The sequence below is a fragment of the Vombatus ursinus genome, unplaced genomic scaffold (assembly GCF_900497805.2).
Source record: "Vombatus ursinus unplaced genomic scaffold, bare-nosed wombat genome assembly UNPS02009205.1, whole genome shotgun sequence".
Taxonomy (NCBI): Eukaryota; Metazoa; Chordata; class Mammalia; order Diprotodontia; family Vombatidae; genus Vombatus; species Vombatus ursinus.
The window spans coordinates 31,165,608-31,180,280 of record NW_020948983.1 but is presented as its reverse complement, the minus strand read 5'-3'; the positions used below and the strand labels follow the sequence as shown (position 1 = coordinate 31,180,280).

The window sequence follows — 14,673 nt, the reverse complement described above, 5'->3', positions numbered from 1 at the left end:
TTATAAAAGGGCAGATTCCTGCATGTCTAGAGAATACAAAAAGCTGCTTCACCCCCACAGGAAGGAAGGAGCTAAGTTTTCTGGATACCAGACGCCACTCCATTGTTTCTGGTCTCTGCACATTCACTTCCCTGACAGGGCCTATGAAAGGGAAGTCCAACTTAACCTCACTGCTCCCCTCTCTTAGACAGCAAAATCAGTCCCTTCAAAGATTTTGACAGTTCACTTCCTCACCCAATCATCATCATCATCATAATGGTTATTGTTGTTGTTGTTATTATATAATTGCTATTATTTCTGGCATTAATATAGAATTTTAAGATGTACAAAGTATATTACATACATCATCTTATTTGGTTTTCATAACAGCCCTGTGATGTAGGTGCTATGGGTATAATTATGCCCATTTTACAGGTGAGGAAAGAGAGGTCCAGTGACTTTGCCATGGTCACTTGTGTCCAGAGGTAGAACTTGCATCCAAGTCCAAAGGTTTTGTTTGTTTATTTGTTTGTTTTTTTCCCACTACAGGATGGGTGGTTTCAGAAAGAGAATATAAAGTTTACTTCTAGGGAGTCTTTTTAAAAAAAAAAAGATTTACACTTTTCTAGGCAAATTTGTATGTGTTCCTCCTTGCACATGGTGGAACGGATCAACTGACCTCTAAGCATCTCTTCTAACCATAAGAATCTATAGAGCTAATCCTTGCACTAAGTTATACATACAACCCAACCATCTCTGAATTTGAGAACTCTTTGTACTCAAAGTAAAGGCCATAACTATTTCCATCTTCCAGAAGACTAAGGAGGAATGAGCCAATCAAGAAAATCTCTTGGACTTAGCCCACTAGGATCTTCCTCAGGCCTGGGCCTGGAAGCTCCCTTAAGTTCCCTCCATGTGTAGTTTTCAGTATCTGAAACATTGGAGTCTCTATCATTCCCTTAGGAAAACTTGTTCTCTAATCTCCAGGGTCTCACTGGCAAGAAGTTTTCTCAACATGCAGCCTCATTTTTCCTTTTCTTCCTTTGCTCCCAGTATTCCTCATTATAGCCCTCTTGCACTAAGTTAAATAAGACATCCTGAAGTTGACATTTCTCAGTTATTTGTGGACTGCAAAGTCCCCTTTCACAACAAGCAAACAATACACAGATTTAGCTCCTGATGTCTTTCTCTCATCCTAAATTACTCTTTCCTTTTCTCCTCCCTTAGAAGAAACCTCAAGGGGTCATCTAGTTTAGCAATTCTCAAAGTTTTTGGTCTCAAGACCCTTTTACACATAAAACTTATTAAAGACTCCCAAAGGGTTTGTATTTATGTGGATTATATCCATCAATAATTACCATATTGGAAATTCAAATATCTTAATATTATTATGAAAAACAGTTTTGATCTCATGGACCTCCTGAAAGGAACTATGAATCCCTAGGGATCTCTGGACCACACTTTGAAAACTGCTGCTCTGGTCTATCCCCTATAAGCAAATACTTAAATCATCCAAGAGTGGGATGCCTGATTCCTAAATTATCACTCTATGGAACAAGAGATTATATAATCCTCTTAAATAACCTAATTTACTGCCTGTTAACCTTTGCTGGGCTTTTCTTCTTTCTGATCCTGAAATTCTCCAGTTAATAGAAGGTACTTGGGCATGGTCCAGTCTAGGTTGTGCAGAGTGAGAGAAAGATTATCAGCTTCCCAAGGTCATAATATAATTGAAGCTCCTTAGGTTGCTGGAGTCATTGCCCTTAGCCTACTATCTCCTCTTCCCCGACTCTATCACAGACTTATTTCCTTAGTCCACCTCCATAATTTCTCACACCTCCCTTACCCCTGGCCATAAGGTAGTGTAAGGTAGTTGGGGTAGGGGCGGGGAACGGGGGTGGAGATTGGACTTAGAGTCAAAGGGCCCAGATTCTAATTCCAGGTCTGACACTATCTGGCTGTGTGGCCTTGGACAAGTCACTCCCCCAGTATGGATCCATTTCTTCCTCTGTAAGATGAGGAGATTAGTCCAGATGATATCTGAGGTCTTTTCCATTTCAAAATATCTATATATGTGTCTGGTTCAGAGGGATGGAGGGTTATGCCCTTGAATATGTAACTGTGCAAATGTGTATGTCTGCTACCCTCTTGGAATGGTAGCCTCTTAGAAGTAAGATCTGTATCCAGATTGTGCTGATTCAGCACAATGGTTCTAGTTGAATTCAATATATCAAATCAATTCACATTGGTAATACTAAAGTACAGTTGTTTTCCCTTCCCCACCACAAACTATAGAATATAACTGGAAACTCTTGGGGATATTGAGTCTATCCCAAGGTGGGAAAAAAAAATTTCATTCCCCTCACCTGGAAAGGGTTCCTTGAGGAAATGACCCTTGATGGTCTGATTGGCTGTGCCCAAATGGTTTTTGGCAATGAGGGTGTAGTTGCCATTGTTATAATGGGTGGGCTTATTGAAGAGGAGGCAGCCTTCAGAGACCTCACCCTCCTGGTAGTACTCCACCCGAATGATCTTAGATTCCCTCAGTGGCTGCCCATTGTGCAGCCAGTGCAGGGTTGGGGGTGGGTTCCCCCGGACCACAAACTCGATGCAGTGCTCCAGACGCAGTTCGGGTTCTTCTAGGCTCATCACACGTGGAGGATCTGCCAAAGGGAAGAACATCTAAATTGCTGAGATATTTTAAGCTTTCACATCCTGGAACCTTGGAGGAACTGGGGCTTCTCATCACAGATTTTCTTTGCCTACTTTCTTTTTCAAAAGGTTGTCTAGAGGAATGATAGCTCTACCAGCAGATAAGTGGAAAGTCACTTTGGTTCAGCCAGACTCCCAAGATTCCTCTCAGTAGGGTATCTCCATCTGTGCACCTTTCAGAAGCTTGTCTAGAGAGGTAAGGGACAAGATCCAAAACTATACATGCTTACAAGATCATCTCAGGAGAGGCCTTGACACACTTCTACAAGAGGTGTCTACACACTGCAGACACAGCTCTACAAGAATTAGGGACTCCTCACCCCTTGTCCAGACTCAGAAAAAACCATGTGTGTATATTAATACATGTGTACATTATTTCCATAGCCTTTTCACAGCTTCTAGGCAAGAGGCCCTCAACTCTAAGTCAATTCTACTGATGTCCCTTGTTTCCCACCCCATAGGCTCTTATGAGCCCTAGATTCTCTCACAGAGATGCCATATGCTCATACTCACAGTAAACGGTGAGTGCCACACTAGCATTACTCATGCCCACCACATTTTCAGCAATGCAGGTCAAGGTAAAGCCATTGTCTTCACTGGTGACATTGACCAGGGTCAGGTTGATGGCATGAACATTGGTCCAGTTAAGGTTTGTCTGAAAACCCCAATGGAGAAATAATAGTCAAGTCACTTCTAGCCAAAGTTCTTTTTACTCCCCACCACCACCAAGTTCCTTTCCTTTCCCCTCCTAACTCCAACACAACCTAAGGGAGAGCGAGGTAGGAGAGCTATACCTGTCCATATGCTTTTACACTACATTAGGTGCACTTAATTATCCTAAAAAGAAAAGTCCCAAGTCCAATGTGTATTTCTCCCTTTAACCATTCAGCTACTACTCCTTTTTAAGCCCTTGGCACCTTGGAGCTGAGAGAAGCTTACTTCTAAGACTGTGTGGCAATTACACTTGGCCTGTGCTCACATCTTTTCCTTCCTAAAAGCCTACCTGGTGGGTATTGATGGACTGCAGTCCAGTGACAGTCCAGTCCACATCAGGCAGAGGGGAGCCAGAGCCATTGCAGGTGATGACAGCATTCTCCCCTTCTCGTACTGTCAGGTTAATGTGGCTTACACTGATCTCAGGTAGGTCTAAGGGGTGGGAGAAGACAAAAGAATTATCAGCAATGATTGTGTAGCTGTATCTGCCTCACTCTCTTACTGGGCTTAGGAAGGCTATCACTCCCTCCCCTATCTCAGTAAACAGGATCCGTGTTCTAGAAAAAGTCCTAGATGAGATCTGGGTAACAAGACAGCAGTAAAGAACAATGGAAAGGATGTTACCTCTCTTACTTTGGGCAAGCCAGTTAATTTCCCTGGCCTCAGTTGTTTCATCTGTAAAATAAGGGGGTAGATGATCTCTGAGGTGCCTTCCAGGTCTAAATCTTCAAGCCTGTGATTGCTTAGCAGGCTCTAAGGTGTGCATGATTACCTTAAAGAGAAACTGTCCCAAGTATGGAGTCCCAAATCAGACTCCTTCCCCCAAATCAACAAGCCTTTATTCAAGTACCTACTATGTTCTAGGCACTATGCTAAGAACCGGGGATGCAAAGAAAGGCAAATGATAGTGCTTGACCTCAAAGAGTTTACAACCTAATGTCTTTCAGCAAGTGGTTGCATAGAAGCAGAAAACTATAATAGAAACAGTTTTGCACCTGCAGTCAGAGGGACCAAGTTTCATGCCTTGACTCTGCCATTTCATATTATGTGACCGTGGCTAAGTCCTTTAATCTGTCTGGGCCTCTGCTACCCCAGATGTAAAATGAGGGCATTGGTCAAGATTATTGCTAAGGTCTCTTCCGGTTCTAAATCTATTCTCCTATGCCTCTTTTATAGTTGGTCAGAAGCCTCATGCTAAGCCAAGGTGGATGGATAAAATGGTTTTGTCCCTCAGGGTCCTAAAGACCAGAGAAACCTGGTCTTAGAAGAAAATTCAAAGCCTCCTCTTGACAACATCTTTCACTAAATATAAAAGACAAATAGATTTGTTGCTGTATAAAGATCCTAGAACAACAAAGATCCATGGAAGAATGTCTCTTAAAGAATCTCCTAAAGAAGAAAGGACAAGGCAGCTAGGTTATGCAGTGGATAGTGCACAGGCCCTGGAGTCAGGAGGACCTGAGTTCAAATCTGTCCTCAGACACTTACTAGCTGGGTTGACCCTGGGCACTTAACCCTGATTGCCTCAAAAAAAAAAAGAAAGAAAGAAAGAAAAGAAAAGAAAGGGACTGAATCTGCCTTTTTTGCTTTCATAGTAACATGCAATCAGGCATTTAATTTATGCGAGTTGATGGGCTCAGGAAAGAGTTGACTCTCTTCTTAGGCAACCGGTAAGATGGTAAATACTAAGAAGGTACTTGACCTCACCACCACACTATGGAACAGACTAGTAATCAACTGTTTTTTCTCTCCCAGGATGGGTCGGGACTCTCCAGTTCACTCCCAGCCACCAACACTGAACGTTTATGCAGCTTCAATCGACACAATTTATAATTCCCTAGCTGGAACGGACTGGTCCCATCCCCCTTATTAACAGCTTGACACAAAGCCAAAGGTGCCCTTGATCTTCTCTCCACATAGACAACAGGACACACTGATTGATCACAGCTCTAACTCACAGCTCAGCCCACAGAGCCCCAACCATAGTGCATGTGGCAGGCAGCAGCTAGATGCTAGGCATTTCCCTCCCACCTGTGTTAGCCTGCCCAAGGGAGAAAAGAGCTGGAGGGAGGTCAAGGAAGGGAATAGTGGAATGTGGAAAGTGATGAGAAGTTTCCCCAAGGAAACTTTCTCAGCAAATATACTGATTTTTGAATAGGTAGTTTATGTTTTCATGACCATATGAAGCACTACTCCAAATCACTAATAAGAGAAATGCAAATCAAAACAACTTTGAGATATCATCTCACAGCTAATGAATTTTAAAAGATGGGAACAGTCAACAATATAGCAGTTGTGGCTAGAGGGGCACATTAATGCACTGGCTGGTAGAAATCTGAAGTGGTTTAACCATTCTGAAGAACAATTTGGAAATATACTTAGAAAGTGATTAAAATGTCCATACCCTTTAACCCAGAGATCTCACTGGTAGATATATACCTCAAAGAGGTCAACAATAAAAATAAAGGACCCATAAGCAATAAAATATTTACTGTAGAAACAAATTAAATACCTGTCAATTGTGGAATAGCTTTGTTTTTACTATGCTGTGAGAAAGGATGAGTTTAAGGATGGGTTTAATGAACATAGGGAAATGTAGGAAGACCAACCCCATATGAACTGATGCAAAGTGAATGAAACAAAGCCAGAAAAAGAATACATACAATGACGACAATAATGTGAATAGAAAGAGCAACAACAATACAATAAAACTGAATGGCATGAAAGCATAATGACCAACATATTCCCAAAGAAGAGCCACATGAAGGCATCTCCTACACTTCATTGTAAAGGTGGGGGAATATGAGAATGAAAGTCTGTATATCAGGCATCTCAGACTTTCTCAACATATAGGTTAATTTTGCTGAAATGTTTTTGTTATAAGACTCTGTCTTGGAGGGGATAAGGAGGAAGGAATCCATCGGGAAATGCAGGTGGTATAAAAACAATAGATGAACAAAATGTATTTTAAAATAATTTTAATTTAATTAATTTTTTAATTAATGTTTTAAATGTGTGTGTTGGTATACTGTTTATCATGCATTTTAGGTAGCATAGAAAAATGGCTAGACTGCTGTATTTGAGGTACAAAATACCTGGATGCAAAGCTGACCTTTGACACTTGAAAAGTGAGCAAGCTGATTAAACCTCTAAATACCTTAAGTAAGTCCTTAAGACTTATTGATTAAGTGATAGACATAAATAAGCTGATTTTATCCTCACAACAGCCCTGTGAGATAGGTGTAGGAAAATTTCATTCTCTCCATTTTATCCCGAAGGATACTGAACGGAGCTCAAGGATGAGAAACGACTTGGCCAAGGTTATACAACTAATAAATAATGGAGTATAGACTCAAACCCAGCTCTTTGGATTCTAACCAGTGCTCTTTCCCATATATCACACTGTCTTTCCCAAAATAGCATAATTAAATTGCATTAAGAGAAGAAGACAGAGAGGAAGAAGTAGAAGATAATTGAAAGGAATATGGTTAGTTCTCCTGCGTTCCTGAAACCAACTCCTATAACTGGCCCCAAAATGGATAGGGATGGCACAGTGAATTAGAGACACTGTAATTTTCTTGAATCTCACATGTGTTTCATGAGATGAGGGCTGAAGGGGCAGTAGGAAAATTTGGAGGTCATAGTTTGACATAATAATTTTTGGCCCCAGTCATTAGGAGAAGATAAGGAGCCTAGGCCTCGCCAGGGGCAGGGAGAAGACAGGAGAACTGACATTTTCATTCAGCCTACTTACCACACTGGGTGATGTTCATACGCTGCAGGGGAATTCGAGAGCCATCTGTGCTGATGCAGAAGAGATTCTGACTGTTCAGTTTGGCCTCACCCTGCTCTTGCCACAGCTGCATCCAGCGGATGTCACAGCTACAGTTGAAGAAATTTTGCTCTAATCTCCTATGGACAAAAATAGAGGAAGAAAATCATTCAACCAAAGAACAGGGTAACTCCTAGAATTTTACTAGAGAAGCAGAGATGGCCCACACCTGGTCTTCAGAGATTCAGGGAAGAGTGTATTTAGCAAAACCTTATGAAAAAACTGCCAAAAGTTTACTCATCTATGATTGTTTTTTTTTTCTTTTTGAATTAGAAAAATTAGGGAAAAGATGAATTAAATCTGCTTCCTTTCCTATTCACCAGATAGTAATTAATATCCCTCATCCACAAAATGGATTACACCATTCCATTGCTCAAAAACTTTCAATGGCTCCCCATTGCCCGCCAAAGAACATTCATGCTCCTCAATTTGGCAAAAACTAACCTTTCTAGAATTATCTTACATTGCTTCCTTTTCAAATACTCTATGCTCTAGCCAAACACCACTGCCTGAACAGAACCTGCATTATCCCATTTCCATGCTGTGACATGCCATTTTCCATTCCTACCTCCACCTGTTGTAATCATAAGAATCTTTTAAAGGTCCCCTGGGAAGCTTTTTCTGTGTCCCCAAGTAATAAGTTTTCTTGAATTTCATATTAACCATGTTTACACAACTTAGGTAAACTTGCCACATTGTATTTAATATTATGGTTGATTGGTTACTTGTCACAGAATCACAGAACTCTGAAATTATAAGAGACCTCAGAGGTCATCCAGTCCAACCCATATTTGATCAAGAATCTTCTATAAGATGCAGACAAGTGGTCATTCGGTCACTGTTTAAAAAACCCCTGTGTCTCCTGATGGTTCCCTAGAACACAAGGGCTTTGTCTTCCTTTCATTGACTCTTTCTCAGCACTCAAGCATAGAATTTTGCATTTACTAGGCATTTAATAAATGCTCATTGCATTGAATTTTGGAAAGAAGTGAGAAAAGAATGTAAGAAAAGAAGGAGACGTTGATTTCAGAGAGCCAAAAATACATATTAAAGTTTGGGGGACTTTACCTTGGTGGGACTAGGGAGCCACTAAACGTTTTCCTGATCAAAGTGAGGGACTTTTTCAATGTAAAGTTGGCTGAAATATATAGGATTGACTAGAAGAGGAAGAAACTGAAAGTGATGAACAGTCAGAAGGTCATAGCAATAATCCAGGTGTGAGTTAATGGGGTCCTGAAGTAGGAAAGGAGCCTTAAAATGGAAAGGAGAAAGATTTTAAAGACTCGTTATCCTAGAATACAAAAGAAGATGAACCATAAACAGTAATTTTTCTTAGAACATTCCCATCAGATGGTCATCCAGGCTTTACTTGAAGACCTCTGCTAGCAAGAAACACACCGAAAAAAAAGCCCATTCCATTTGTTGAAAAGCCTTAAGGTGGACCATCAAACAAATACGCCTCTCTTCTAATACCTTTCATGGAAGGTATGGAAGACACCTTTTAAGGTGCTATTTCCTGGTATTGAATCAAATGCTTTGTAATAGTAAAACAACAGTAAATGCTTTGAAATCTTGTTCTCTTTGGACCTTTCAACCAAGTACATGATTATAAAGATGTGGTCTAGGAAAGCAGATCATTTGCAAAAACTTGGCTATTCTCTTCTTATACCCTTATCAAATGTATCTATATATGTGTAGATCATTCTTATAAAGATTTCATAAAGAGAGGAAATTAAGAACTTATGTTAGCTCATACCATTTTCTCCACCTTTTTTCACTAGTAACTATGTCTGTGATCTTTTCTGGTATTTGGTATTTTCCTACTCTTGGATCTCTTAAGATTGAAATCCCTCAGTCTTCAAAATTACAACACTCCCATCATGATCCTCTTCTGTGAGTATGTGATCTGGTCCAGCTGTGCTTTGTGCCTTTGTTCCCTTTGGCACCATCTTGGCTACCTCATACAGCTCATCAGGGACTGGGATTTTAGAGTCCAAATATGGTAGCTTTTCTGTCATTGATAGGGAAAATAGTCTGTTAAAAAATTTTGTAGATATTGTCCATTTTTATCTGATGGTTTTATATTTAATTTAATGTATATTTAAATAAATTTATATCCTAAATTCATGTTGCCCTTGGTGGACATTTCTCTCATTTAATAAGGAGATTAAACATATTCTGAAGTGGTTTGTAGGCTCATTTGGACTCTTCTTTATGATGATTGATTAACATAAATTAAACTTCCCTAGATCAAATGAGACAGCACATGGAAAGTGCTTTGCAAAGTTTAAAACACTATATAACTGCTACCTATTGTTATTAGAAAAGTATCCTAGTCTATTTCATTGTATGTTCTTTTATTCACTTCCCATTTTCAGCGTTGGTAACTTGTCTGAATGAATGAAGTGTGAGCTGTTTTAATTGCATGGTATATATTATTAAATTATTTTTTTCTAATTTGATATCAATTTTGTCTTTTACTATAACAAGTCAATGGGTTTAACTGTATAGAGACAACTGATTGGAAGTAATCCTGACAATGTTAACCAGACTATATATTTTTGTAAAGATACAGACAGTTTCATTTTTGGAGCTGTTCCACAATGTATAATGTATACCAACTCACTTCCTGAAGAAAATATTCATGATACATGGTTTTCTGTGTAGTCTACAAGCCATTAACCTGTCTTGCTTCTTAATCCTGAGCTGGATTTTCCAACATATTTTTCATTGTTCTTCTTTCCTTATGCTCACTTTTGCATTGATGTTACCAAGCATTAAAGTATATGTTAATTTAATCTTTAGGGTTTTATGAAGAATTTGGTGGAATTTTCCTACCTCTTCATATTCTGCAACAGATGTAGGCACATATGCTACAATTTTTTTTTGTGGTGATTTTTCCCCCCAAATACTCATAATGAGCAATACTATAAGAGATGTCCAAGTGTCTCATGAAATGATAGTCCTTTGTTTCCTTTGGATGCACAATTAAACCAACTCTTCCAACTCTGTTATTTACGTCTCCAAGAAGAATTTGTGAGCCATCCTTCCATTTAGTTTCAACTTACTTTTGTCTTCATTGATAATGAGAATGTCAATATTGACATCCTCTAGTAGTGTGTCAATTCATTGGTCATTTGATGGAAAACTCACATTTAGAGTACAAACAGTTAATATTTATAGACTATCTTAAAATTGTAATTCTCAGCACCCTCTGCCTTCTTTTTCACCACTCTGCTACTGTTGCTGCAGAATATGAAGGGGGCAGCACAAAACCAAGGGTGATTTTGCATTTTTCTTTGTTTCATGAATTGACATGAACAAAGAATTAATCACTGAGTGCTCAACCCATTGGTGATGAGCCTTTGCATATTTAGCTATGCTGCTCCTTGAAAAAGCCCATTGCCAGAACTGTACTCAAAGACTTCCCAGCATAGCAAAATCTGCCAAAGCTTATGTTCCACTAGCACAGACCTTCAGAAACCAGATTCACCTCCATTCTATGAGGAGGCTTTGGAGTGGGGGTTTGGTAGAGGGTTTTTGTACCAACCTGCCAAACTAACCTTGTATTTCTGTACATTCTTTGGAAGTTTCTCCTTATGTAGGGTTGGTGTCTATATCACCATAACTAAGTCAGAGTAGATTCAGAGGAGAACAACATATCTGAGCTGAAAAGTTGTTCTAAACAAATTCACAGATCATCCTAGAGATTCTGGTAGAAAATTGGTTTGAGTGACTGACTCTGGAAGTAGTGCTACTGGTGAGATGTTGTATAAGGCATTCATTGGTACATAAAGTGATTTTAATATGATATTCCTATTGATTCCCAACTTGCAAGTAGCAGACCCAGCAACCACTGTGACTCCCTGAAAGGTGAGGGGACCAGGTGGAGAATTAAATAAGGGGTAAGGAAGGGCAAAGTAGTTAGTTATAATGATATTGCCCTTTTCTCTCCTCTTTATTAGCCATCCTCCACAAAATCAGGTCATTTGCAGAAGCTTCCCATCTCTGAGTTTCAGGGGCAGATCTGTAAGTAATAAAGTACAGCTTTCTTAGGCCTATTAATAATGTATGAGGTCCCCATGAATAATACAGCAGCAGCTGCTTCAGGGCAAAATTTACCAACACCCTTCCCTAGCACCTCAATGGCCCAGGGCCTAATTGTAGGACACAGGAGGCCTCCCACAAATTAACTCAGTCCAGTTACTGAATATGTTGTCCTGAACTAGACTTTGGCTCTTTGGAATGTGGCCAAGGCCATGATTGGGTTTTTAGAAAAATTGATTTTCTTTTCTTTTTCCATAGCATTCTTGGTGCCAGTGACCTTCTTGGATTATGGTTGAGGGTGCCAAGGCATGAAGTGGAGAAATAGGCATGCCATTTCATCAAACCTCATTAGACTCAGGGGAGGCAGGCTATATAACATGGGTTCATGAAGAAACACAGTTCCAGCTCTTTTAAGAAACCAGGAAGAGACACTGAAGTCTTCAGTTATGGAGAGCTATCACATAGTTCACATTCCAGGACTTGGAGCGCTGAGCCTTCCATCACCCACTAGTCTCTGCCTATGTTGAGTTAAGTTCTAACTACATTGCTAGGTATCCCTGAGGAAGATGTTTTTTTTTCCTCCTCTCTCTCTAGAAATGTCCAGTTGTCTGGCTAGTTTACCCAGTAAGGCCTTTTGAAGACAACTTTATTCATTGAAGGCAAGATTATTCATTACCAAAACTGAGCTAGCCCTCCCTCTATTATCCTTCTCTCTTAGACCTCCTATCCTGGTATGGACAGGCAAGGGTCCAGATCACTATGCAACAGAATGAATCTTAGCACCTAAGCATAGATTAAACAGAAACATTGACTGTCAATATTATGATATATCCATTGAGGCAGAAGTCAAATAGACTACGGAAATTTCTCCCTTAGTGGATAGTTAGACAGGTTCCTTGGGGGCTTCCAGAGTATTTGTCTAACTACACTTCTAAGATAGATACATACCTTCTTAATGATGTGGGAAAAGTCATGTTTCTCTATAACTATGGAAGAAACGTTGAAATCCATACCAGGGCTAGCTAAATTATAACCTTTCTAGGAAAAGAAAAGCAGTTTCCCTTGTCCTTCCCTGAATAGAATTCTTGTAATCATAGAATTTCAGAGGTGACAAGGATCTCAGAAACTACCTAGCAAAATTTTTACCTGAACAGAATCCCTAACAAAGGTTCAAACAAATGACCAGTCATTCACCCTTTATTTGACGACATCTAGGTGACTATTTGTTGGAAATATTGTAGAGGAAATTTTTCTTCCTGTCTATATCAGACTAGAAAGCCTCTCTGATTCTTTCCAAATGACATTCTATGGAGATGTAGGTAGTCCATTCCATTGCTGGGAAGCTTTAATTGTTCAGAAAAGGTTTGTGTCTTTTCCCTTAAATTGGGCCAAAATGTTCCTCCACCTAATTTCCACTCATTCCTTCAAGTTCTAATCCCTGGGGTCAAGAAAAACATATAACCTGCCTTTCATGTGATAACCCTTAGTATATTTGAAGATAGTTAACATATCCACTTCCAGGTCTTTTCTCCTCCGTGCTAAACATCTTTATGGTATCAAGCTTTCTCATCCTGGTTACCCTCTTCTGGATCTTCTCCAATTTATCAATGTCTATCCTAAAACATAACACATCAACATAATACTCCAAATGTGCTCTGAACAGTGCCAATCCTAGCAAGACATTAATCTTCCTTTTTTAGACAGTATCTTATACTGTAACTGAGTGGTAACAAACTCAGCCACTAACCCATGCACAAAGATCCAACCACATATTGAAATGATCTATGTTCTTTTGTATTTTTATTTATTTTGTTAAATATTTCCAATTAAATTTTAATCTAGTTAGGCTCAATGGTTGCATATTTCACACTTATGCTATAAATACACTTAAAGTACAATAGCTTTTTTTGACAGTTAATCCACACAGCTGACTAATATCAAGTTTGCAGTTGCCTCAAACCCCCAGTTCCATTCCATGTGAAATGTTATGGGGCCACATCTCCCCCATTATTTCCTAGTGCTGGGTTTCTGGGGGTTTTTTTAACTCAAAAGTAGGACTTCTATTTCTTTTAAGATCTAAAGAAAATAGAGATCTAAAAAAGACTCCATTCTTATAGGGAGAAGGGAAGGAAACAAAATTTCAACACAAAATGATGTTCTTAACTACTCAATTCCCATGTCACACAAGTCAGAAAAATGTCCCATGGTTCACCTCCTCAGAAACTCCAATCAAGAAGAGAATCCTTTAATGGTACCTGCCATTCATTAGGAGGCTACTAAGCTTCTTTGAACAAAGAGTACAGATCACAGCAAGAACATTAATGACTTAATTGTTCAAGGAGTTTTGGAGAAGAGCATATTTCTGAAGATATACCTCAATTCACTTCTTGAAGAAATTTTCATAATATGTAGATTGTCGTGTAGTCTACAAGTCATTAGCCTTCCTTGATTCTTAATCCTAAATCAGATTTCCAACATATTTTTTGTCATCCACCACATCTCCATTTTTTCATTAAAGTTATTCCTACTGAAGAATATGTAGATTTAATTTTCAGAGGCTTATGTAATTCTTTGTAGACTGTCTCTAACTCATCGTCCTCTACAACAGATACAGGCACAGCAGATGCAGATATAGTCTCCAAGAAGGGCTGTGAAAATTACCCCATGAAAAGCCTTTGAGGAAAATTCAATAATTTATAGCATGTTTTTGCTTGGTGCTTCCTCTCTTTCTCCTCCTTTGATGTCTATTGGTCCTTAGCTTTTTCCTAGTCCTTGACAATTCCTTTGCATCTCCATTGAGTCTTACTAATGCCTTTCATTCCTGTTCCCCTGCAGAGTAGGAACCATAATCATATTTTAGTTCTATCATCAGACTGTGTGCCAGAAATGGGAATTGTTTAGATTTTAATCATAGCCACAGCAAAAAGCAACCTGATTCTTCTCCAGCCTGATGATAAATTTCATATCTAGCATGTTAATTCTTCTTCATAAATAGACCCCCCCCCACATAATTGATGCCTCCTCAGAGGGGGATTTCTTTGTTTAATTATTTTTATATTTAACAGTGTGACAGAAATAAAATACTCAGTGGATATGGTAGTGATAACGCACTGACTTGCACTTGAGAAAATATCTTCATTCGTTCATAAGTCACTGATAGCTCACAGCTCTATTGATTACTGGTGAAGATGAATGCAGAATCCCATGATCCTCTGGGATAAATCTAACTTTTTTTTTCAGTATGTATCTATTGAACAACTGTTTCTAAAACTCCACAAAACAGGTCGCCAGGGCAGCACACCATTGATTTCATGTCCAATTATTTTTCAGAAGAAGCACTGAACACTTTATCAATAATTCAGTAGGCTGTGGACCTTCAATGTCCCCAG

At 39.2% G+C, this 14,673-nt stretch overlaps 1 protein-coding gene across 3 annotated transcripts in view; it reads right to left on the bottom strand.

The window, feature by feature from the left end:
• The window catches only part of NTRK3 (neurotrophic receptor tyrosine kinase 3), a 449,021-nt gene that overhangs the window by 292,869 nt on the left and 141,479 nt on the right, over positions 1–14,673 (bottom strand). For all 3 annotated transcript variants that reach the window (XM_027852115.1, XM_027852116.1, XM_027852117.1), the window contains exons 5-8: positions 7,160–7,317; positions 3,695–3,837; positions 3,205–3,346; positions 2,346–2,642 (exon numbers count right to left, since the gene is read on the bottom strand). In XM_027852115.1, the coding sequence (XP_027707916.1) occupies positions 2,346–2,642; positions 3,205–3,346; positions 3,695–3,837; positions 7,160–7,317 (740 nt within the window). The remainder of the gene's footprint in view (positions 1–2,345; positions 2,643–3,204; positions 3,347–3,694; positions 3,838–7,159; positions 7,318–14,673) is intronic.